The sequence below is a fragment of the Nomascus leucogenys genome, chromosome 21, assembly GCF_006542625.1.
Source record: "Nomascus leucogenys isolate Asia chromosome 21, Asia_NLE_v1, whole genome shotgun sequence".
NCBI classification, from domain to species: Eukaryota; Metazoa; Chordata; class Mammalia; order Primates; family Hylobatidae; genus Nomascus; species Nomascus leucogenys.
In genome coordinates, this window is record NC_044401.1 from 20,778,873 (window position 1) to 20,805,941 (window position 27,069).

A 27,069-nucleotide genomic window follows, 5' to 3' on the forward strand; every position below is an offset into this window, starting at 1 on the left:
TTTAAAATTTTTGTTCTGTTAGGCGTGGGGGGCTCACACCTGTAATCCCAGCACTTTGGGGAGGCCAAAGCAGGAAGATCTCTTGAGCCCAGGAGTTTCAGAACAGCCTGGGCAACATAGGGAAACCCCCCCACCTTACAAATAATTTTTTTTTTAATTAGCTGTCTGTGGTGGTGTATGCCTGTGGTCCCAGCTACTGGGGCAGCTAGGGTGGGAGGATCACTTGAAGCCAGGAGGTTGAGGCTGCAATGAGCAGTGTTTGCACGGTGGAAGATGATTGGATCATGGGGAAAGTTTCCCCAGTGCCGTTCTCACAATAGTGAATGAATTCTCACAAGATCTGATGGTTTTATAAAGCAATTTTCCCTGCTCTTGCTAGTGCTGTCCCTCCTGCCGTCATGTGAAGAAGGTCCTTGCTTCCCCTTCGCCTTCTGCCATGATTGTAAGTTTCTTGAGGGCTCCCCAGCCATGTGCAACTGTGAGTCGATTAAACCTCTTTTAAACTTCTTTTCTTTATAAATTACCCAGTCTTGGGCAGTTCTTTTTTTTTTTTTTTGAGATGGAATCTCGCTCTGTCACCCAGGCTGGAGTGCGGTGGCACAATCTCGGCTCGCTGAAACCTCTGCCTCCCAGGATCAAGCAATTCTCCTGCCTCAATCTCTCGAGTAGCTGGGATTATGAGTGCCTGCCACCACACCTGGCTAATTTTTTGTATTTTTATTAGAGATGGAGTTTCACTGTGTTGGCCAGGCTGGTCTTGAACTCCTGACCTCAGTGATCCATCTGCCTCAGGCTCCCAAAGTGCTGGGATTACAGTCATCAGCCACTGCATCTGGCCTTGGGCAGCTCTTTATAGCAGTGTGAGAATGGATGAATATAGGAAATCGGTACTGCAGAGAGTGAGGTACTGCAATAGAGGTACCAGAAAATGTGGAAGTGACTTTGAAACTGGGTAACAGGCAGAGGTTGGATCAGTTTGGAGGGCTCAGAAGACAGGAAAATGTGGGAAAGTTTGGAACTTCCTAGAGACTTGTCAAATGGTTTTGACCAAAATGCTGATAGCAGTGTAGACAATGAAGTCCAGGCTGAGATGGTCTCAGATGGAGATGCAGAACTTTTTGGAAACTGGAGCAAAGGTCACTCTTGCTATGCTTCAGCAGAGCAACTGGTGGCATTCTGCCCTTGCCCTAGAGATCTGTGGAACTTTGAAGTTGAGAGACATTATCTGAAATTGGAACTTATGTTTAAAAGGGAAGCAGAGCATAAAGGTTTGGAAAATGTGCAGCCTGACGATATGGTAAAAAAGAAAAATCCATTTTCTGGGGAGAAACTCAAACTGGCTAGAGAAATTTGCACAAGTAACAAGGAGCTGAATGTTAATTACCAAGACAATGGGGAAAATGTCTCCAGGGTATGTCAGAGACTTTCACAGCAACCCCTCCCATCACAGACCCAGGGGCCTAGGAGGGAAAAATGGTTTCCTGGGCCAAGTCCAGGGGTCCCCTGCTGTGTGCAGCCTTGGATTTGGTGCCCTGCATCCCAGCCACTATAGCTGTGGCTAAAAGGGACCAAGGTCAGCTCAGGCTGTTGCTTCAGAAGGTGCAAGCCCCAAGTCTTGACAGCTTCTATGTGGTGTTTGTTCTGCAGGTGCACAGAAGACAAGAAATGAGGTTTGGGAACCTCTGCCTAGATTTCAGAAGATGTATGGAAACACCTGGATGTGCAGGCAGAGGTGTGCTGCAGGGGCAGAGCCCTCATGAAGAACCTCTGCTAGGGCAGTGCAGAAGGGAAATGTGGGGTGGAGTCCCCACAAAGAATCCCTACTGGGGCACTGCCTAGTGGAGCTGTGAGAAGAGGGCCACTGTCCTCCAGACCCCAGAATGGTAGATACACTGACAGCTTGCACTGTGCACCTGGAAAAGCTGCAGACACTCAACACTAGCCATGAAAGCAGCTGGTGTATTGGGGGGCTGGGCAGACGGGCTACAGAGCCACAGGTATGGAGCTGCCCAAGGCCATGGGAGCCTACCCTTTGCATCAGTGTGCCCTGAATGTAAGACATGGAGTCAAAGGAGATTGTTTTGGGGCTTTTAGATTTAATGACTGCCCCACTGAATTTTGGACTTGTATGGGACCTGTAGCCCCTTTGTTTTGGCCAATTTCTCCCATTTGGAATGGGAGCATTTACCCAATGCCTGTACCCCCATTGTGTCTTGGAAATAACTAACTTGCTTTTGATTTTACTGGCTCATAGGTAGAAGGGACTCGCCTTGTCTTGGATGAAACTTTGGACTTGGACATTTGGGTTTAATGCTGGGATGAATTAAGACTTTGACTGTTGGGAAAGCATAATTGTGTTTTGAAACGTGAGGACATGAGATCTGGGAGGGGCCAGGGATGGAATGATATGGTTTGCCTGTGTCCCCACTCAAATCTCATCTTGAATTGTAAACCTCATAATCCTTTGTCAAGGGAGGAACCAGGTGGGAGGACCATGGGGGTGGTTTTCGCCATGCTGTTCTTATGATAATAAGTTCTCATGAGATCTGATGATTTTATAAGGAAGTTTTTCCTGCTCTTGCTAGCTCTCTCTTTCCTAATACCATGTGAAGAAGATCTTTACTTCCCCTTCACCTTCCGCCATGATTGTAAGTTTTCTGAGGCCTTCCTAGCCATGCAGAACTGTGAGTCAATTAAACCTCTTTTCTTTATAAGTTACCCAGTCTTGGGCAGTTCTTCATAGCAGTGTGAGAACCAACTAACACTCCCCTTTTCCTTTTTATTTCTGCTAAGTCAAAGTCAATGCTTGCATAAGCAATCAATTACAGTATTAGTTATGAGTAGTACTTTTGGGGGATTTTCCTCTTCACAAAATGGGTAAGCTGCCCTTGGGCATTTGAAGGTCTAAGACAGATGAGGAATAAATAGAGAGAGCATTAGAGAACTCCAGTATCTTTGCTTTCAGGGGAAAACAATTAGTGATAGAGTATGGTTCCACAAAGTTAAAATCCAGTGCATAAAGCTGACCTCAGAGAATCAGTCTTCACCCATGTAATCAAAACTGCAACCTACCCTCACTCCTGCTATTCTCACTCACATCCACTCATTCACATGCACATCACACACAGACTATCTCAGAACCTGCTACTAGAGGAAAATGAGCATCCTGCCTCACATTAGGACCATAAGCTCTGGCATCAGAATGAACTGGGCTCTAGCCCTGACTCTGCCACCACACCAAGCTACAGAACTCTCTAAACTTTGTTTCCTCACCTAGAAAGTGAAGAAAAAAATAGGTCTGTGATGGTTAATGTTAGGTGCCAGCTTGACTGGATTAAGGGGCACCCAGACAGCCGGTAAAGCATTATTTCTGTCTGCACAGATGTGTCTGTTAAAGTGATTCTGGAAGAGATTGGCATTTCAATCAGTGGACTGAATAAGGAAGATCCACCCTCACCCAATGTGGGCAGGCACCATCCAATTGGCTGAAGACCTGGATAGATGAAAAAGGCAGAGGAAAGGATAATTTTCTGTCTGTCTGTCTGTCTCTCTCTCTCTCTCTCTCTCTCTCTCTCTCCATCTCCCTGAAAGCTAGGATGCCCTTTTTTCCTTCCTTGGATATTAGAACTGCAGGTTCTGTGTGGCCTTCGGAGTCAGGGACTTGCACCAGTGACTCTCCCCTACCTGACCTTCAACCTAGGACTGAAAGTTATATAATCAGCTTCCCTGTTTCCGAGGCCTTCAAACTTGGACTAAGCTACCCTACTGGCTTCCCTGGTTCTGAGGCCTTTGAACTTGAACTGAGCCACACTACCAGCTTACTTGGTTCTCCAGCTTGGAGACAGTTTATGTTGGGATTTCTCTGCCTCCATAATCATGTTAGCCAATTCCCCTAATAAATCCCCTCTCATATATCTCCATCCCTATTTATCTCTATCTCTATCTCTATCAATCTATCTTTATCTCTATCCTATTGGTTCTTTCTCTCAGGAGAATCCTGACTAATACAAGGTCCCACCTCAGAGTGCTGAAGTTTATTTTAGGTAATGCATTAAAGCATCCAGCATAGTACTTGGCATGTTAATTACCAGTTCTCCTTAAATGATGGCCATTAGACATACTTACATAATTACTTCTGATAAGAAAGTAAACTCAAGAGTCATACCAATGACTTTTATTTAAGATGATTTATGAGTTGATGTGTAAGAAGGGTTGGTGAAGCTATGTGGGTGGCTCTTTAAATACCTTCCATTACATTTTCAAATTTTTCTTTATTCTATTAAAATACCTTTTATTCTCTTTATTCCCATAAAAAGGCAACCAAGCAGATTATACTCTCAACTAAGATGCCAGCAGTAATTGGGGTATGATGCAAGTCATCCTGGAGCAGCTACATACCCTGCCCACTGCAGTCACTCAGCATCTGCAGTTGCTTTTTATAGCTGTTTTTACCCCCAACCCCGCCCCCATCCACATCCTGAAATGGTGAATTAGGGCTCAAAGAAAAAAACCAAAACAGTAGCATCTGATGTCATGAGGCGGAAGCAGAGTATTATTCAGGCCCTTTTTCAAACAGGGGAGCCATGTGTGCTTCTCCATGTTCTTCTTTCCTAGAGCTGCTTTCTTCCTCTACTTTCTTTCGGGATTTTATCTCCATCCTCAGGCATTCTCTTTCATTTCTCTCCTTTCTGCTTTCAGGTCCCTGAAAGGGAAAGATCAGAAACATGTAAAAATGCACAAGCAGCTGACAACACTCCACATTTCTCTTAATAATCAGACACGGAGAAAGCCCTGATGGTTTAGCAGACTTCCACCTCTTGGCTTCTACAAATAAATTAGCATAAACCTAAGGATGTTGCTAAAGGTTTTGGTCACAAAGAAAAGAATAGAGGGGGTTGGACATCAGCAGATGGTCTGGGAAGGAAGTACAACCTGCACATGCCTGTGACTCTTTGCCTCTGAACATACTGAGGGGTGTGATTTCATGGCATAATGAAATTAATAGTCCCCTGGTGCTTTTTGAAACGGAAAGTGGCAAATGAGATCACACATGGAATGATTCTTAGCTTTCTGTGTTCACTCCCTTAAATTACATTAATAGTAGAGTTTGCACTAAATTTTAATGTGAGGACTATGGGAAGAATGAAGTGTTAAGGAATGACACCCAACCAGATTTACAACTCCCAACATGTGTCCCCAGGATTCCACATTATTCACTGATTAATTGAACATAAACTGTTGTTGTAGGATCAGGAGATATAACACTAAATAGACCTACTTCCTAGATATTACACCTAGATGGAGGGATACAGACAGTCATCAATAAACCTAAAAGGAAATGAAAAAATAATCAATAGTGATAAGTGCAATGATAACCGTAAACAGAGTGATAGGGACCTACTGGAGGGTGGGGGTGGTTGCTTCTTTAGTTTGTATGGCCAGAGGGTGCCTTTCAAAGGAATTATCAAAACAATGGCATTGATAAATGTGGCCACCGTATCTATTTATCCTTCTATTTTCAAAAATAAAGAAGCAAAATCATTACTCCTCTCCTATTTGAACTAGAAATGTTGGGAAACCCCTGAGTGTTTATCAGGTGAAGTTAAGCAGTGGTGAGTGGTGGTCACGTGAGCAAGGTCATGCTTGCTCAGCCGTGTTAGTTGAGAGTTATTGAGGTATCTGTTTCACACAGTGGTGTCAGCTGCTCTACAATGTTAATGCAGTCATGAAGGTCTCTTATCAAAATGGTATAAGAAAGAGAAAATAGAGTGATGATTAAAGACTATCTGAGAAATGCTTGTAAATAATGCCCTGAAATACATTTTATCACATCTCTTAGATGCTAAATGTGAAAATTATCAAAAGAAGCCAAGTGAATTTTTAAATATCAAAATGAAAGAATTTAACATTGTTGGTCATGATCAGGACACAGAAACAGTTTCTGGTTCTTTTTTATGTCAAAATATGTAAAATTTAAATCTAGGTATTAGTATACATTTGGTCCCCAAACAAAAGACGATATAAATCATTTTTAAATTTGCTGAAAAAGAACACTTTCTAATGTAGTTAGCCTTAGGAAAGTGTGTAGATTATCAAATAGGGAAAAGTTGAAGTGTATCTGTATATGTTTGGAATTTCTAATTTTGCATTAAGATTTTATAATGTACTCACTAAAAACTGATATAAAATAAAATATTCAATTTACAATTAGTTATCTAACGTGCAAATATTAAAATAATTTTATAAATTCCTAACAGATTTCTAGTTATTACATATAACTGTGAAAAAGAGTTTTTGAGTTTAAAAAGTAGAAAATGTTTCCCTAAGTATGTTGGAACTCAAAAGGAAGAACATGGAAAATGAATGTAACAAGCATATTTTGTATTTTAGAGATAATATGATGAATATCTTTTTAAGCAAAATGACTTTATACACTTTTAGGGCTTATAATAATAATATTAGCTAATGTCGTGAAAGACAAGGAAAGACTGAGAAAGTGCTCCAGGGTAAACTAGAGCACAGGGACATGAACCTTGGTAGCAACACATGATTTCAAATTTCACTATAAAGAATATTATTGGGACAACTGGCAGAAAAATATAAATAAGTTTTATGGATTAGAGATAAAAGTATTATATCAGTATTAATTTATTATATGAGTTTAATTATTGTATTGTGTTTATGTCAGGGAATGTTCTCATGCCTGTGTTTGCAGATGGGAAGAGGACAGAGAGTGCAGGCAAATAGGGACATGTTAACATTTCGAGGTAATCTAGGTGAAGGGTGTAAGGGAATTCTTTGTCCTATTCTTGCAACATTTCTCTAAGCCTGAGACAATATGAAAACAAACAGTATTTTTTTAAAAAGACAAAACAGGAATTCTTTTTTTTTTTGAGAGTCTTGCTCCTTTGCCCAGGCTGGAGTACAATGGGTCCAATCATAGCTGACAGCAGTCTCAAACTCGAGCACAAGAGATCCTCCCACCTCAGCCTCCCAAGCAGTGAGGAATACAGGTGCAGGCCACCATGCCTGGTAATTTTTTTTTTTTTTTAAATTTTCGTAGAGACAGGATTTTACTATGTTGCCCAGGCTGGTCTCAAATTCCTGGCCTCAAGCGATCCCCTGGCCTCAACCTTCCAAAGTGCTGGGATTACAGGAATTCTTGATAATAAGGTTTAGATACAGTAAAATGACAGCTGTTCACTATTCTCCCTTCCTTGTTCCTCTTATGATCAGGTGGAGAAAGCAGCCTACTGAAGGGAAACCATACGGATACAGGGTCACTCTGAGCAAAAGTGAGGTGTCACCTGAAAGGCAAAGATGCATAGTGACAGTCCCAACAGCCAATCTGCTAGGTAGAGAGCACTGTGCTCAGGTGGACAATGAAATACGAAGCACCCAAGTATCTTCACCAGTGGACTCACAGAGTCTAGCTCCAGAACCAGGAGTCATTACACTTAGGTGCAATTATTTGTTTTATCTACTACATGGCAGCAACCCATTATTATTCCTGTTTTGCAAAATAAAACGAAAAACTAAAGACCTACAAAAAAGAAGCATTTTGCTCAAGGCCAGTCAGTGAGCATGCTGCAGAGTTGAAACTATCCCCACATTAATTGATCTTCGGTTTATTACTTTATGTATAAAGTTTAGCATCACCAGTAGAGTTTCTATTCTTCCCCCTATTTCATGTCTGTCTCTTCCTTTTGCTTTACTTTGACTCCCATGACGTCACCATGAGCACCTAGCCCACTCCTATTCCTGGATACTTACTAGACGGTGTTTGGTCGTTCTTGTGTTTTTTAAGTATAGGAGAACAAAACACCATCATAGACTATTTGCTAGAGGATTAAATATGAAAAGAGAGAAGCCATGGGGCAGTTTTTTTTTTTTCCAAATTGTAAAAGGGGAATGAGTTACAATTATTTATAATAAGGTTGATGAAAGCAGGCTCAAGAAACTAGGAGGCTGGGTGTGGTGGCTCGCACCTGGAATCCTAGCACTTTAGGACCCCAAGACAGGAGCATTGCTTGAGCCCAGAAGTTTGAAACCAGTCTGGGCAACATAACAAGACCTGTCTCTAGAAAAAAAAAAGTTTAAAATTTAGTCGGGCATGGTGGCACATGCCTGTAGTCCCAGCTACTCAAGAGGCTGAGGTGGGAGGAACATGTGAGACCAGGAGTTCGAGGCTGCAGTGAGCCATGATCAGGCCACTGCACTCCAGCCTGGGCACCAGAGTGAGACCCTATCTCAAAAAAAAAAAAAAAAAAAAAGAAAGAAAGAAAGAAAAACTAGAAGACTTTGGTAACAAAAATGTTCTGGGAACTCTTCCTATACCAGATGTCTTCAATTATAAATAATTTTTAAAAATTCATTCCGGGTTATGTTAAACTGAAGGTCATTTTTCAAAGATCTTATTACCAAGCTGTAAATGAAGAAGTTAGATTTGTTCCCCTCAGTCTTAAAGAGGACAAAACCTTTGGGTTTCCCTTTTTAAAGTGGTTTAAATACTCAGCAGCTCTGTTACATACCAAAGAGGCAGAACGTTTGGTTCTAAAGCACAGTTGCTGCTCAAAGGACTCTGAAAATTTCTCAATTTTGGAATGGGATCTTCTTTTTGATTCCAGTGGCTCCTTGAATGACCCATCCTCTGAGTATTTTCTGTAATCCCGCACGTGGCTACGGCATCGAAATTCTTGGTCCTCATGAGAATGCCTTCTAGGAAGACAGTCAGATGATCGGCATCGGAATTCCTGGTCCTCATGAGAATGCCTTCTAGGATGGCGGTCAGATGATGGAATTCTGGGAAGCACAGGAAGCTGAGAATACAGAATGAAAAAATTTACAATATAAAAGGACTGTGCAATGTTAGCACAGAGGCAGAATGTTTATAAACTAACTAAATGAATCTCATGTTGAATTGATATATTATCTTTGTGAAAGGAAAATAAAACTTGGGGTCCCCAAATCACTAAGCTAAAGGGAAAAGTCAAGCTGGGAACCACTTAGGGCCAACCTGCCTCCCATTCTTTCAAAGTCACCCCTCTGCTCACTCATTTATCTCATGCATTGAGACAAACACAGACCTGATTGCCTCCTTTGGAGAGGCTAATCAGAAACTCAAAAGAATGTAACCATTTGTCTCTTATCTACCCATGACCTGGAAGCCCCCTGCCCACTTTGGGTTTTCCCACCTTTGCTCTGAGTTGTCCTGCCTTTTCAAATCAAACCAATGTTCATTTTGCATATGTTGATTGATGTCTCATGTCTCCCTAGAATGTATAAAACCAAACTGTGCTCTGACTACCTTTGGCACATGTCATCAGGACCTCCTGAGGCTGTGTCAGGGGCATGAATTCTCAGCCTTGGCAAAATAAACTTTCTAGATTAACTGAGACCTGCCTCAAATTTTGGGGGTTCACATTTTGGCAACCATGAAGGGATTCTGAGTGGAGATGCCCCTGACCTTTGACAAATCTCCCATTGGTGCTTGGTACCCGCATAAGCTAACTGTATGGCTCAAACCAATAGGACAATTTGCCGAGGTCTGAGACCACCCCCTCCAGAGAGTCCCTGATCTCCCAAAATTTGGTCAACATCTAAAGTTTATTTTGCTGTACAACTCCTCTCTTTTTTTCTTTTTTGGAGTTTTACTTGCTTCCAACAAGGAAGGCAAGATTTCCTGTTGCCATGATGACGGAAGGCAGGTAACTCCTTTATGGAGTTTGAGCTCGCTTCCAACAGGGAAGATGAGGTGTTTTTTTTCCCTGCTTCTTAGGATGGTAGAGAGCAGTCTACAGCCTGAGACCCATCCCTAGGTAAGGAACTGAATTAGGGTTTGTCTTGGCTAAAGTTAAGATTGACATCCAGGCCAGGCGTGGTGTCTCATGCCTATAATCCCAGCACTTTGAGAGGACAAGGCAGAGGGATCACCTGAGGTCAGGGGTTCGAGACCAGCCTGGCCAACATGGTGAAACACTGTCTCTACTAAAAATACCAAAAAATTAGCCAGGAGTGATGGTGCATGCCTGTAGTCCCAGCTACCCAGGAGGCTGAGGCAGGAGAATCGCTTGAACCCAGGAGGTGGAGGTTGCGGTGAGCCAAGATCACACTATTGCACTCCAGCCTGGGCAAGAAGAACAAAACTTCGTCTCAAAAAAAAAGAAAAAAAAAAGATTAACATCCAGCTGGCATTAATTTCTCCTTGCCATTAGAGCACTCAGTGACCATGTAAGTTGTGCCATCGTTTGTTTTAACTGTTTTTTTATTGTTGTTTGTTTCTGTTTTTGTTATTGTTTCAGTCTTTTAACCATTGGGTTTGATCAACTCTATCTGACTTGATCAAATCCAATGGAAATTTCCAAAATTATGGGGAACAAGGCCTCTGAAGTGGCTATGTTCCCACCAAAAAAAAAAAAGTGGTACGGTGTGGAGAAAAACGGCCAGCAAAAGGAAAAATAAAAAAAGGAAAGATTTTTTTATTTTGACTACTTAAGAGTCTTTATTTACATAACAAGGCCATCTTTTTGCTAGCCAGGCCAAACTGAAAGCAATGGCTGTCACCTCACATTGCAGTTTGATAGCTAAGGTCCTGCCTTCTTTTTTCCACCATGACAGCCTGGGTTTTGTTTCTTAAATAAAGCACTTTCTGGTTTGACACTTGGTACTTCTGAAATAACTACAATTTTTCCTAACTAAAATATGGTAATAAGATTTAAAAAGTTTTTTTTAAGGAGCTCAATGATTAAAGTAAGCTTAATTAAAAGCTAACATTCAAGATGTTTGTGTATATGTGTATGTGTGTGTGTTTGTATTTCAAAGGCCTTTATGTTTTTGGTTGGTTTTTTTGTTTTTGTTTATTTGTTTGTTTTGTCTCCTACGACCTTGTCCTTTTTTGAGCAAAAGTTTTTTTCTTCTCAGTTGACTGAACCCTGTTTTCTTCATTTCCTTCTGCTGTCTCTCCTTTCTCGTGCATCCTCTGCTGCATGAGAGACCTAAAATAGTATATAATAGCCCAGGGTTCTTTAATGAAAACGGAGAAGGTGCCAGACTTCCTTTGGGGGAGAAAGCTGTTTTTCCTTATGGAACCACAAGAGTGTAAACAGACAAGTTTGTCTCAGCTTTTAAACTGCTTGCTTTTGTATTGTGTCACCTGATTTATTATTAAAATAGTTATTGCAACAGAGGATACCCTTGGGTTTTTAAAGAAGAATGTATTTAGACACTTAGAAATGTCTTCATTTAAAAAAAAAAAAAAAGTTTAAGTGTACTATGAAAACAACACTTGGGCTAGCCTCAGGATAATTCTCCATTTTTGGAAACCCAGGATTCAATGTGGGCTCTGCCCAAAGCTCAGAGATCCAGTTAAAAGATAGGTAGTCCCTGAGTAAATAAAATTAGTCTCCTTATACAATCCTATAGTAGATTTTTATAATTTTATGTTTTATTTGACATCCATCTTTAATCTCCCTCTAGCACACCAGACTTTTATTCTCCATACCTTATAATGTAAGTTTTGCTACTGGATTTTTCACCTGAGTTGTTTCCTTTAATATGCATATTTAAAGCTATTTAGCTGATAACTGCCTAGGGTTGTGAAACAGGTTATTAAGAATCTGAATGTCTAAGATAGGAAAAAAAATGATTTTTATGAATCTATAAGATGTACTGCCTTCAGCATCTGTAATACCTCTATGTATTTATGTGTTGTGTACACAGTGTTTCACTACTGAAAATATATAAAAGAGCTCTAACTAACTGGTTTAAAGAAAAATAAAAGCACTTGAATCAAATACTTTATCAGGAAAAAAGAAAAGACTAGTCAAATGCGTTTTCAACTTTATGTAACTTAAGTAAAACCTTTAATAAGTAAGATAACTTTAAAATTATTGGTAAAATAATATTATAAATGTTTTAAGAATTGCCAGCATACATATTTGTTTGCATTTATTAATCAAGTAATTTTATGCTTATCCCTGCCAAATACTATAAGGTGACAAAATTTGACATAGGGGTTACAGAACTATAAACCCAGCCAAAAACAGAATGATCTTTACTCATGTAATATTTAATAAATATGACATTGATATTGGTTTAATAAAAATAGCTACATTTTGAATTTAGTAAGATTACCATAACTTCTAATCTTGTGGCTTTAGGCAGTCTAGTCCACAGGCACTGAGGTTTGTTTTGGCAAAGGACAGTTATTGTCTTTGTTTCAAAGCTAAATTATAAACTAAGTTCCTCCCAAAGATAGTTCAGCCTATGCCCAGGAATAAACAAGGACAGCTTAAAAGGAGGTTAAAAGCAAGATGGAGTCAGTGAAGTCCAATCTTTTTCACTGTCTCAGTTATAATCTTACAATGGTGGTTCCATAACTTTAAATGATGACTATCACAGTTTTCATAAATAATCTAGGTAAACAATTAAAATAAAATAATTAGGTAAATGTAATGGGATAAATACTTGTAGACAAACTCAGCATAATTTAGAATCTATAGTTAATCTAAAGAATAGAGATTTCATTATTTGGGTATTTTCCAGTTAAAAATATATTTGTAGGAAAACATTCTTTCTTAAAGAAAAGGTGTGTCATTTTAAAAAAGAAGAACAATTTTTGTCTAATTCAAAGCTTATTTAAAGGTCATATATAAAACAAGGTAACAGGAACCAGGAAACAAGAGAGATGTAAAAAAAAAAGTTATCAAAATAAAGAGGGAATTTTCTGGTAAGAAAACTTAAAGAGAAATAATTTCACAGGAGAAAGACTCTTGTATGGTAAATTTAGTCCTGGAGTAAAATGATTGGTTGTTTAATAAAGAGGGATAATCAGGACAAAGCAGAAAATCTAAGCATGTCATGAAAGGTCTGTGTAAGTCATAATAAAGGGATTTTTTTAATTTTTTTTTTTTAATTATACTTTAAGTTCTAGGGTACATGTGCACAACATGCAGGTTTGATACATAGGTATACATGTGTCAGGTTGGTTTGCTCCATCCATAAACTCATCATTTACATTAGGTATTTCTCCTAATGCTATCCCTCCCCCAGCCTCCCACCCTCCAACAGGCCCCAGTGTGTGATGTTCCCCCCACTGTGTCCAAGTGATCTCATTGTTCAATTCCCACCTATGAGTGAGAACATGCAACGTTTGGTTTTCTGTCCTTGTGATAGTTTGCTGAGAATGATTGTTTCCAACTTCATCCATGTCCCTGCAAAGGACACAAACCCATCCTTTTTTATGGCTGCATAGTATTCCATGGTGTATATGTGCCACATTTCTTAATCCAGTCTATCATTGATGGACATTTGGCTTGGTTCCAAGTCTTTGCTGTTGTGAATAGTGCCACAATAATCCCTCAGGTATATACCCAGTAATGGGATTGCTAGGTCAAATGGTATTTCTAGTTCTAGATCCTTGAGGAATCACCACCCTGTCTTCCACAATGGTTGAACTAATTTACACTCCCACCAATGGTGTAAAAGCATTCCTATTTCTCCACATCCTCTCCAGCAACTGTTGTTTGCTGACATTTTAATGATTGCCATTCTAACTGGTGTGAGATGGTATCTCATTGTGGTTTTGATTTGCATTTCTCTGATGACCAGTGATGATGAGCATTTTTTCATGTGTCTGTTGGTTGCATAAATGTCTTCTTTAGAGAAGTGTCTGTTCATATCCTTTGCCCACTTTTTGATGGGGTTGTTTGATTTTTTTCCTTGTAAATTTGTTTAAGTTCTTTGTAGATTCTGGATATTAGCCCTTTGTCAGATGGGTAGATTGCAAAAATTTTCTCCTATTCTGTAGGTTGCCTGTTCACTCTGACGGTAGTTTCTTTTGCTGTGCAGAAGCTCTTTAGGTTAATTAGATCCCATTTGTCTATTTTGACTTTTGTTGCCATTGCTTTTGGTGTTTTAGTCATGAAGTCCTTGCCCATGCCTATGTCCTGAATGGTATTGCCTAGGTTTTCTTCTAGAGTTTTTATGGTTTTAGGTCTAATATTTAAGTCTTTAATCCATCTTGAATTAATTTTTGTATAAGGTGTCAGGAAGGGATCCAGTTTCAGCTTTCTACATATGGCTAGCCAGTTTTCCCAGCACCATTTATTAAATAGGGAATCCTTTCTCCATTTCTTGTTTTTGTCAGATTCGTCAAAGATCAGATGGTTGTAGATGTATGGCATTATTCCTGAGGCCTCTGTTCTGTTCCATTGGTCTATATATGTTTTGGTACCAGTACCATGCTGTTTTGGTTACTGTGGCCTTGTAGTATAGTTTGAAGTCAGGTAGTGTGATGCCTCCAGCTTTGTTCTTTTTGCTTAGGATTGTCTTGGCGATGCAGGCTCTTTTTTGGTTCTATATGAACTTTAAAGTAGTTTTTTCCAATTCTGTGAAGAAAGTCATTGGTAACTTGATGGGGATGGCATTGAATCTATAAACTACTTTGAGCAGTATGGCCATTTTCATGATATTGATTCTTCCTATCCATGAGCATGGAATATTCTTCCATTTGTTTGTGTCCTCTTTTATTTCATTGAGCAATGGTTTGTAGTTTTCCTTGAAGAGGTCCTTCACATCCCTTGTAAGTTGGATTCCTAGGTATTTTATTCTCTTTATAGCAATTGTGAATGGGAGTTCACTCATGATTTGTCTCTCTGTTTGTCTGTTAATGGCATATAGGAATGTTCATGATTTTTGCACACAGATTTTGTATCCTCAGACTTTGCTGAAGTTGCTTATCAGCTTAAGGAGATTTTGGGCTGAGACGATGGGGTTTTCTAAATACATTTTTTTAAAAACCAAAAACTTTGATATGATCCAGTTGTCATAATATTATTAGGTTTTGGTTTGCTAAAATAAACTGAGATTAAAAATGTTTTTTAATTAAGTTTCTTAAATCGTGTATCTCTCTGTATGCACTTTTAAATACTTGTGACATTGAGTTACAGGCTTTGACTCCTGGGTCTAAAAAGGAAACCAAGTCCTGATAAATGTTAAACACTGACAGCAATTAAAGCCCTATCTTCAGGCCCTGTAGAAAATGCCAGTCAAAATAAACTGCATTCCTGAGACCCAGGGCCAGAAATGAAAGCTATTCAACTCCTCAAGGCCTGGGGACTATCAAGGAAGAGGTGGGTGTGTGAGATTGTAAGGGCTAATTTTGAGAGATAAAATAAGTTCAGTTTCTCTATAATTTTTTTTGAGAGACAGTCTCGCCCTGTCTACCAGGCTAGAGTGCAGTGGTGCAAGCTCAGCTCACTGCAACCTCCGCCACGGGGTTCAAGCAATTCTCCTGCCTCAGCCTCTCAAATAGCTGAGATGACAGGTGCCCACCACCATGCCTGGCTCATTTTTGTGTTTTAGTAGAGATGGGGTTTCACCATGTTGGTCAGGCTGGTCTCAAACTCCCGACCTCAAATGATCTGCCCACCTTGGCCTCCCAAAGTGCTGGGATTACAGGTATGAGCCACTGCACCTAGCCAGTTTCCCTACAAATTAATCATCAATGTCAAAGGCACACTGATGCAAGACCAGCATATGGGCCCCTATGTCAAATTAACAAGGTTTTCTTGAAGCATTAGCTGACTCCTTAATAAAGGTTATAAAGGTTTTAAAAGGCTTATGGAAGTTATATCTTACAGACAAGATTAAAATTTTATAGTTTATAAAATTTTGAAAAACAAATTTGATTAGCTTCATGCAGTTTTTATTAGGGCTTATTGTTTGGAAAATTAAGTCTCCTATCACAAAGAATGAAGATTTCACCTTTTTAAAAAAATCCTTTGAGTTATTACTTTGGTTAAATGAAATGACTCATTTCACAATGACCCGTGATCCTATTTTGTGATATCAAGTGTTTCAAACGTTGGATATTTGACAAATTTTCCAAATCAAATAATAAATTATGGCTTTTCCTGACCTAATTAGTCCTTTAAGATATGAGGTTCCCTAAAGTCCAAAAATGACATAATTGGCTTAGTTGGTATAACAATTATACAGGAAGCATTATCAAATATAAAATGGTGTTTGGTTTTCTTAGGGCTGTATTTCTATAAATATGTTATTGGCATGTGTTCCAAAAGTATGGGAAACTCCTATAATTCCGATATGACTTAATGGACATTATAAGTAATAATTATAATTGTTAGGTTAAATTATTGTGTGCCACAGAAGTAACAAATTTCCTTGTCAATTGTGTCTTTAACTATGACAATTTTTTTGTCATCCATGGACAATTATGGTCTTGTTTTGGTCCTCTTTAGAAGGTGGTTTTATAATCAGCTATAAAACTCTAACAGGTGCTCTTGAACGCAGGTTTCTGATAACTTTGGAGACTGTGACATCCAAATCGAAGAAAAACTTCAGGACTCATGGAGAGCTGAAATGTTTATGACTATCACGCAGAGCAGGATTTAACTGTATCAACTAAACTAATAATAGAAGTCTGAAGTAATCTTTTTAACTTTTTGCCTAAAACGCTGCTGAGCCTTCGTTTTGTTTTTCAGAGTCAAGAAAACTTTTAAGCTATTTTCAATAGGTTTTAACAATTGAGTAAAGTACACTCCTGTGAACAAAATTTAGAGCATATTTATTTTCTCTCTACCTGATTTCTCCAGAATTTGGAAACTGTGAATATTCTTAACTTATGGCAATACAGTTATTTGCCTAAGTGCAATAAGAATCTGTTTTCATTTACAAGAGGACACAATTGGAGAAACTTGTTATTTTACCAAGGCTTTGGCTGGAATGGTGTGCTTTCCTTTAAGGAATCAAAGTTGACTTACAAAGTCAATAAAATCCCTGGGGAAAACTGGCCACCAACTTGCCTACACAATTCCTGTATAGGGTTCCTGACGTGTGGTAAGTAAAGAACGTAACTTTCTTACAGGCCTAGGAGCCTCAGGTTTTATCTTAGGACCTCAAGAGGAGAGGATCACCTAACTCAGCTCAGCTTTAAAAAAAGTCTTATCTGAGATTCCTTCTATGGAACAAAAAGTTCCATCAAAGCCAATGTAAAAGCCTATGTAAAAAATAATTATTCTTGTTGAATTGTAAACAAATGATTAGGCCAAGTATAATAAAGCAAAGCAGTCCTACCAGGATTTGTCGTTGGTAAAAATGGGAAACTGGAGAGAGAAAAATTGTTTCAAAAACTATAGCACACCTGTTGTTAGATTCTAGTCTTGCCTAATGTTTTTCAATTTTTATTATTTTCTACATTTTGGACCGAATTCTATATTTTCTTGGCTCCAAGTCTTCAAAACATTGTTTTCCATTTTTTCCTTCTTTTTTTTCCTCATGTTTTTCTCATTTGGAGTCACCAAAATCCAGGCTGTGCTTTCATAAAGCCCTGCAAACTGAAGCTAGACAACTTAAACTTCAGAAGAAAATAACAGCAACCTATTTATGTACACAAGCCACTAATAACTGCCTACTGATGTATGGACTTCAGAGTAATGTGGCCAATATTGATTTTCCAGAATTGTTCTTTAGTTTGTTGTTGTTTTTCTTCCTTCCTCCTCCTATCTTCTCTTCCTAGGGCATGAGACTTCACAACTTGCTAAAAATGAGCCTGCCTAACAACTCAGGACCTACCTGTCTGGGAATAAACCATCCTATCCGTGAGAGATCAGATGAAACCTGAGACCAGAGACTCATTTTCTTCTAAAATACTGATTCTAAAAGATTTTATTTTTTAAAAAAGGAGGGAAATGTGAAAGAAAAATAATCTTGGCGCCCCCAAATCACTAAGCTAAAGGTAAAAATCAGGCTGGGAACAGCTTAGGGCCAACCTGCCTCCCATTCTTTCAAAATCACCCCTCTGCTCACTGAGATAAATGCATATCTGATTGCCTCCTTTGGAAAGGCTAATCAGAAACTCAAAAGAATGCAACCATTTGTCTCTTATCTACCCATAACCTGGAAGCACCCTCCCCACTTTGAGTCTTCCTGCCTTGCTTTGAGTTGTCCTGCCTTTCCAGATCGAACCAATATTCATATTGCATATGTTGATTGATGTCTCATGTCTCCCTAGAATGTATAAAACCAAACTGTGCTCTGACCACCTTAGGCACTTGTCATTGGGACCTCCTGAGGCTGTCACAGGTGTGCATCCTCAACCTTGGCAAAATAAACTTTCTAAATTAACTGAGACCTGTCTCAGATTTTCAGGGTTCACATCTTCTTGATCAGTAAGACTTTTCTCCTGCAGTGAGGCAGCAGAATCAATTGGTTAAAACATTAAGTAGAACATCCTGAGACTAGCTTTCTTGCTTACTACTCCATTATTAGAACACTAAAACAAAAGACACCAAGCCTTAAGCTGATATGTAAAAATAAACTCCAAAATGATTTTTAAAATTTTTTAATGGAGCCATAAATGTTTAGGAAATATAAAGGTAAATATTCATGTAATTCTTATATGGAGAAAGAATTTCTAAGCAAAAGAGCAATGGATGAAGTCACAAGGAAAAAATCAACTTTACTATATAAAAATATAAATCTAGGGCCAGGCATGGTGGCTCATGCCTGTAATCCCAGCACTTTGGGAGGCCAAGGCGAGTGGATCACCTGACATCAGGAGTTTGAGACCAGCCTGGCCAGCATAGCGAAATCCTGTCTCTACTAAAAATACAAAAAAATTAGCTGGGTGTGGTGGCAGGCACCCGTAATCCCAGCTACTCGGGAGGCTGAGGCACGAGGATCACTAGAACCCACGAGGCGGAGGTTGCAGTGAGCTGAGATTGCAGCACTGCACTCCAGCCTGGGCAACAGAGCGAGACTCCGTCTCCAAAAAAGTAAAAATAAAATAAAATTTATATGTATATATTTAAAGCTAATGCGTATCAAAAGCAACATAAACAAATTTAAACTACAGGTAAAAAATGAACTTTAAAAAATTTGCTACATATTGCTAATGTTCAATAAATATCCTAAAGATACATCAGTACATCTCACACAAATAAAAAGAGATCATATAATATAATGACATCAATCATTAACATCACAATTGGAAAATGGGCAAAGGACAGACAGTTTAGACAAGCCAAACTTTGAAATAATTATGACATTTGCTCTCTCAATTTCTCTGACTTACTCAACTCACTCCAGTCCAGCTTCCTCGCCCACAGCTAATTTTGATCAGGATATTGGTCTTCATGTTGCCAAATTCTATGCACTTTTTGGTCTTCATCTTAGTCATTCAGTGGCATTCAACTCTGTTATCCACAGGAGCCTTTTGAAAACACTGTTTCCTTGCTTGCTACCACCGCACTCTCCTGCTTTCCCTTTGATCTTGCTGCCACTGTAATTTAGACATTTGGTCACTTCTTCCTTCTATCAGCTCATAGCTGTTGGGGCTCCCCAAGGTTCTAGACTAGTCTTCCTTTTCTACCTTTCCTTTCTCACTGGTCTTTGATCTCTTTCTCGAGTTCACCTGCTCCTGTGTAGTGCAGGCACTGGCACAGGCTCCTCCCTGCCAGTGACCTCATCCACAACCCTACTCCCTCATCTTTCTAATGGCTAATCATTCTTCAGTCACAGCAAAAACTGCATTTCCTCAGAAAGCCTTTTCTACCTCTCTGATTGGTTCAGGTTCCTGCCAGATGCTCTCCTGGGTTCCAATGCTTCTCCTCTGGGATACTTATCTCAACTGTAATTAATAATTTGGGTAATTTTGTTCAGTGCCTCTCTTCTCCACTAGATTGTGTGCTGCATCATATCAAGGGCTATGTTTTACTCTCTGCTATTACCCAGCACCTTGCCTTGTTCATAGCATGGGTTCATTAAATATATATTGAATATACAGTATAAAGAATAAAAGAAAAGGAAATACCAAATGGTTACGAATGTTAATATTTAATTAGCAGTCAAAGACTATGTAAAATAAAATAACAATATTTTTACCTTTCAGGTTAGCAAAAAAAATATGTTTTAATAATACCAACACTGGCAAGAGTACAGGGAGACAGGAACTATCATCCCTTACTGATGGGATTATAAATGTGTGCAGCCTTCTTAGAAAGCCTTGAGAAATATGTGTTAAGAAGCTTAAAATATTGGTATCCAAGAAGATGTAAAAAAGAAAAAATAATAAGCTTAAAATATTCCGCTCCTTAGATCCAGCCATTGTATGTTGTTATGGGCTGAACTATATCTCTCCAAAAATCATAGGTTGAAACCCTAACCCCCAACAGCTCTGAATGTTACTGCACTTAGCTACAGGGCTTTAAAGGGGGGATTAAGTTAAATAAGGCCATTAGGGTGAGCCCTAATCCAATTTGACCAGTGTTTTACAAGAAGAGGAAATTTGAACATGTAGAGTGACAACAGAGTTGCTCACTCTCAGAAGAAAGACCATGGAAAATCACAGTGAGAAGGCAGCCATCTGCAATCAAACAAGCGAGGCCTCAGAAGAAGCCTTAATCTTGGACTTCCTAGCCTCCAGAACTGTAAGAAAATAAATTTCTCCTGTTTAAGCCACCCAGTGTGTGGTATTTTGTTATGGCAGCACTGGCAAACATATGCATATCTTTCTAGATATGCATACCTAGAAACTTACTCTCAAATAATAATCAGAAATATGGTTAAAGATATGTAAAGCTGCTAAGATACCTAAGGTAAATCTGTATATACTAGTCTATTTACTAAATAGGTCAGTTGTGGTAGTAGGTGCTGTGGATAGGATGGGGAGCAAAACAGGCTATTAGAGACTGCATCTGCATAGGAGATAGATGTTAAACAAATAGGGCATGTGCCTACGTCCTTGGCTAAATGCTATAAAGGGGAAGTTCAAGGTGCAATAAGAAGGTAGAACGGGGTAAAACTATATATATTGGGGTGGGTGTTAGGGGGGTAGAGGAGAAGGATCCAGAGAGAATTCTGTGAATGTGTGATGATTGAGCTACAAGCTGAAGGATGAGCAAGGGTTAGAGGACAAGGACTGCTTTCTGCCTGGAGATGAGCACCACATGGGCAGATCCACTGCCATGGAAGAAGCTTGCTGGCATAGTGATGCTAGGCACAGTGGACCAAGAGGAACCAAGACAGCTGGAATGAGGAGACATTGAGGGATTTCAAGTAGGGCAATATCCCAAGATTGGTAATGTTAAAACATATCAAACTCTTACCAAAGCTTTTCTCTGTGATGTGCTATTATTTTCTTCCTTTTCCCTTTTTTTTTTTTTTTTTTTTTTTAGTATTTTTCATAGTTATATCTGGGGAACATGTATTATATTGTCAGGAAAAAAATAATAATACATTAAAGTTTGGCGACTGGGAGTGAAACGGATGTTTGTACAAATGTCCTTTTCCATTAAGGAGCCTAAAAAGAATGGCAAGAGTTTGATCACAACATAAAGTGTGTACTTAAAACTCCTTACAGCAAATAGGTTTTCCAGTTTGTCTCTTTGCTTTGGCATATGACTTTGTGGAAAATGGGCTTAAAAGAGAAATGTAATTGGGACAGGGAGAAGCTCCTCGTCTTAAAAAATGTTTACTTGCTTTGTGAGCTCTATTTTTGGAATTTTATTTGCCCTCTAAGGTAATTTTCCTCAATAAGACCTAAAGCAGTGTCCCAAATGGCTTAAAATAGCCTCACCTATCTATCCCCTACTTTGTGAATCACGCTGTAACACCTGGGTTGCTATCTTCTCACACTCTGAGCTCATCCTGGGCTCCTGGGCTACAGAGTTGCAGCAGGCACTGACTGTGAGGGAAACGACTGCCCTGTACACGATTCTCCTAATTAGAGTGCTCCAAACAGCATGACTCTTTCCCCTGTGGTCCCAGAACAACAATCTCTGTCAAAGAAAATCCCATGCACTCTCTGTCCCCAAGTCATTGGTTCTCATTTAAAAAGAAATTGGTTTTTAGGACAGTGAAACTATTCTGTATGCCACTATAATGGTAGGTGCGTGCCATTATACATTTGTACAAACCCGTAAAATGTACAACAGCAAGAGTGAATCCTAATGTGTAAACTATGGACTCTGGGTGATAATGATGTGTCAGTGTGGGTTCATCAATTGTAACAAATGTACTGCTCTAGTCAGGAAGGTTAATCATGGGAGAGGTATGCATATCTGGGAGTATGGGGGCTATGGAAAATCTCTGTACTTTATGCTCAATATTGCTTTGAACATAAAACAGATCTAAAAAAAGAAAGTTTTTTTTTTAAGTGCCAATAAACCTAAAAGGAAAGGTGGGGAGGGGGAAATTGGTTATGTAATATATTCATCTCAAGAGCTTAACTACTCGATGTTCTTTATTTTGGCTGTAATTGCAGTCACCCTCCAATTGTATCCCTCCCACCCTGTAGTTAATGGTTAACAGCAAGATGAGACATAATGAGAAAGATCCAGGTGCTGGCATAATAAGACCCATATTGAGTCCTAGTGCACAGTATGTACCTGGCACTCTGGGGCCATGTCCTTGATAGCTAACTTCAGAATAAAGTCGACAAGGGAGTGATTCTTCCCCTTTTACATATGAGGAAAATGAATCTTTGTGAGGCTAAGTCTTGCCTAAGACTTATGTGACTAGTGACTTTATTAGACAGATAAAGTGACATGCCTAAGCATGTGACATCTGGTTCCTCGATTAGCAGTACTAAATCCTTTATCTTTAACAACAGCAACAACTTTATTCTATTTCCATGTGAAACTGCCTGTAAATGTGACTTTTAACCATGTACCAATTTAAACAGAATTCTATTATAAAGTTAGTAATAATAATCTATAGGTCTTTAGGAATTCATCTGAAAGAATTTTATATGAGGAGTATTTTATAACGTAGTCTAATGCTATCATCAGAGCCAAGAGGACTACAAATGAGTGGACTAGCTATACTTGGAAACACTATCAGGAAAAGCATTCAAATGTTCAACTAGTAAAATGATAGTTCTTTGAGAAATAATAATGATAAGCTTAGTAACCATGCACTGTACATCCTTTTGGGAAGCCAAACAATGTTTTAAACTAATCAGTAAAATAACTTTTTTTAATTGGGGAAATGAACAGACCCTGCTCGGTCACACTATCACACACTAAATCAATGCAAAACTGTCACCAACATCATATCATAAGTTATATAGTGGCTAAACAGAGGAGAGCTATAAGAAGAAACTCCTGTGAGCTTATAACGCTTCACACCTCAGGCACTTGGAATCTTTTCCTAAAGCAAAATTCAAAGACTTGTCTTACTCATCCCAAAGCTGCAGTAGCCAAACTAAGCCCATACAAACCATATGCCACTGAGATCATAACCCCAAATGACATTAAATTAGGTCATGTATAATAATGTTTTCCCTACTGGCTCTCCACTCTCTGGTGATGAGGCTTGTTATGAAAATGTATTCATCAGTTTGGGCGGCCATAACAAAATACCATAGGCTGAGTAGCTTAAGCAACAGAAACTTGTTTCTCACAGTTCTGGAGGCTAGGAAGTCCCAGATCTAGGTTCTGGCTAATTCAGTTCCTGGTGAGGGCTCTCTTCCTGGCTTGCAGATGGCTGCCTTCTCACTGCAACCTCACATGACCGCTTTTTTTTTATGCACATGTGGGGATAGAGAGAGAAAGAACAAGCTCTCTGATGTCTCTTCTTATAAGGGCATTAATCCCATTAGGCCAGGACCCTACCCTCATGAACTCATCTAACCCTAGTTATCTCCCAAAGGCTCCATTTCCAAATACCATCACATTGGAGATTAGGGCTTCAATATATGAATGGGGGAAGGCAAAGCACAAACATTCAGTCCATAACAGAACATATGTTACCTGCCAATGTTCAATATAAAATTACCAATTATCTTCCCATCGTAATATAAAAGAGAAACATAAAAGTCAATGAAGTAAAGGGAAAATGAAAAACTCTGGAATTTTGTGCAGTAATTAACTGAAGGCATCTAGAAAAAAATTTCTAAGTGTCAACACTTCTGACAGAGGAGGAGGAGGAGGAGATGCAGAGGGAGGAGATGAGGGAGGGGAAAAGGAAAAGGGAGAGGGAAAGCATCTTATTAGGTATGTAAACTAAAAATAAAATCCTAAGCCCCCCATCAACTGAACAGACCCCCTCTTCACCAAGGGGATTCCATAAAAACCTTAAAAACTTAGTTCTGAGCTGTGACGGGACAGGAGGCCAGATGTGCCTCGTTGTACTCCCTGTCTTTTATGGTTTAGACACAACAATTGACCAGCATTAATGTTAAAATAGAGATCATAACACTGACAGAACAAAGCCTTTGTGGCAATAAGATACCTAATTATAAACAGGACCTAAGGCCATGCTAGGCAAGGGTTAAGTTGTGTACCCCTACACTTAAAGAATAAACTATGTTCTGACCGCCACAAAGTTTTTCTTTTCCTCTAGCAGCTAAACAAGCACCGGCCCTGACATAAGCAGTATTAAAACAATTTGCAGCTCCATCAGATGCTGACTAGCTGATTCCCTTGTTCCACCAGCCATTACTACAGTTTTGATTGGACAAGAGATTGATTTCAATAACTTTCTCCTGACAAGACTACCAACCATGGACTGGTTCTAGCCAGTTTATGGGGGCTGCACACTCACTCACCTTCCTGTCCTAAGAAGATCTTTTCATGAATAGGGCCTAATTGTAATATATTTAAATGTTAAGTCTCCATCCCAAAGTGAACATGGGTCATACATGCTACATGCATGTTTGTTCAAAATTCCTGTGTCCACAGAACTGTGTCAGGACCACCTTCATGAATATTTGTAGCTCCTCCTATAACCTGTTGCATATGGATGCTTAGCCACACCGTTCAGCATAAAGCTCCTACCCCTACCCCTCCTCCTTTGAAGTGCCTGTCTCCAGTCTTTCTGGAGGCTGTGCTTCCCAGGCTGTGGGATGGCCACCTTGCAGGCTATAAGCTTTACAAGAAATAAAGTCCCCTCTCCTTTTCTAAATGTATACACTGTATACATTTAGTGTAAAAAAAAACTTATTTTTTAATAAATAAGTTAATAGGTACCAGGCACTGTTCAAAGCACTGTATATACATTACTTATTGAATATTCACAGCACCTTTATGAGGTCTATACTATGATCACCAATCCCATTTACATGTGGGGAATTGGAGGCAAAGAGAGCTCAAGCAGCTTGCTCAGAGTTATGCTCCTAGTAAATGAAGGACACAGAAGGCCAGCTCCAGAGCACTTGCTCCTGACCACTCCTCTCCGCTGCCTTTCTAGCAACTCCTCCACCTTAGCACCTAGAAGAAGAGAGAAAAGTCCACAGAACATTACGCTAAAAGCTCCCTATAGAGTTGTCACTGGTACCTGAAATTCTATCACTAGTTTCATTTCCTTGGATTAAGGAATTGCCTCCAATGAAAATTAAATTCAAATATAATCTGAAATACAAGAAGCCACTGCCAATCATGACACTTGATAGTATGTGTTCTCTCCCAGGTTTGTGAGAACTCCCCTAAGACGGCCACGCCCCACCTGCGCTGTAGTGAGATACTATAAGAATGAGAGTGCAGCCATCTGAAAGTAGATCAATGATAAAAAAACTAAGATTACAAATATCTTTCATTGCTTTAAATTGAGAGCATGGAGGGAGAATATACAATGGAGAAAGGTAATTTTATTTAAAAAAAAAAAAAAAAAAAGACAGCCGGGTGCAGTGGCTCACACCTGTAATCACAGCACTTTGGGAGGCCACGGCGGGCAGATCACCTGAGGTCAGGAATTCAAGACCAGCCAGGCTAACATGGTGAAATTCCATCTCTACTAAAAATACAAAAATTAGCCAGGCGTGGTGGTGCATGCCTGTAGTCTTGGCTACTCAGGAGGCTGAGGCAGGAGAATTGCTTGAACCCTGGACGCAGAGGTTGTCGTGAGCCGAGATCTCACCACTGCACTCCAGCCTGGGCAATAGAATGAGACTTCAACTCAAAAAAAAAGAAAAAATAAAAATAAAAAAGAAGAAAAAAAAAAAAAGGAGGCATCATACTACCTGACTTCAAACTATACTACAAGGCTACAGTAATCAAAACAGCATGGTAACAGGTAACAGGTACCAAAACAGACACATAGACCAGTGGAACAGAATAAAGAACTCAGAAATAAGACCACACTTATATAACCACCTGATCTTTGGCAAATCTGACAGAAACAAGCAATGGGGAAAGGATTCCGTATTTAATAAATGGTGCTGGGAAAATTGGCCAGCCATATGCAGAAAACTGAAACTGGGCCCCTTCCTTACACCTTTTACAAAAATTAACTCAAGATGGATTAAAGACTTAAATGTAAATCCCAAAACCATAACAGCCCTAGAAGAAAACCTAGGCAGTACCATTCAGGACATAGGTGTGGGCAAATACTTCATGATGAAAACACCAAAAGCAATTGCAACAAAAGTCAAAATTGACAAATAGGATCTAATTAAACTAAAGACCTTCTGCACAGCAAAAGAAACTATCATCAGAGTGAACAGACAACTTATGGAATGGGGGGAAATGTTTGCAAGCTACTCATCTAACAAAAGTCTAATACCCAGAATCTACAATGAACTTAAACAAATTTACAAGAAACAAACAAATAAACCCATCAAAAAGTGGGCAAAGGATATGAACAGACACTTCTCAAAAGAAGACATTTATGCGGCCAAACAAACATATGAAAAAAGCTCAACATCATTAGAGAAATGCAAATCAAAACCACAATGAGATACCATCTCACACCAGTCAGAATGGCAATTATTAAAAAGTCAAGAAACAATAGATGCTGACAAGGCTGTGGAGAAATAGGAACACTTTTACACTGTTTGGGGGTAAGTAAATTAGTTCAACCATTGTGGAAGACAATGTGGTGATTCCTCAAGGATCTAGAATGAGAAATACCATTTGACCCAGCAATCCCATTACTGGGTATACACCCAAAGGAATATAAATCATTCTACTATAAAGACACATGCACATGTATGTTTATTGCAGCACTACTTATAGCAAAGACATAGGACCAACCCAAATGCCCATCACTGATAGAGTGGATAAAGAAAATGTGGTGCACATACACCATGGAATACTATGCAGCCATAAA

At 39.2% G+C, this 27,069-nt stretch overlaps 1 protein-coding gene across 1 annotated transcript in view; it reads right to left on the minus strand.

Annotated features, from left to right (window-relative positions):
• Positions 1-4,159: 4,159 nt before the first annotated feature.
• Positions 4,160-27,069, minus strand: part of LNP1 (leukemia NUP98 fusion partner 1) — a 55,488-nt gene continuing 32,578 nt past the window's right edge. The window contains exons 3-4 of the mRNA XM_012501052.2: positions 8,532-8,819; positions 4,160-4,702 (exon numbers count right to left, since the gene is read on the minus strand). Coding sequence (XP_012356506.1) covers positions 4,553-4,702; positions 8,532-8,819 — 438 coding nt within the window. The 3' untranslated portion in view covers positions 4,160-4,552. The remainder of the gene's footprint in view (positions 4,703-8,531; positions 8,820-27,069) is intronic.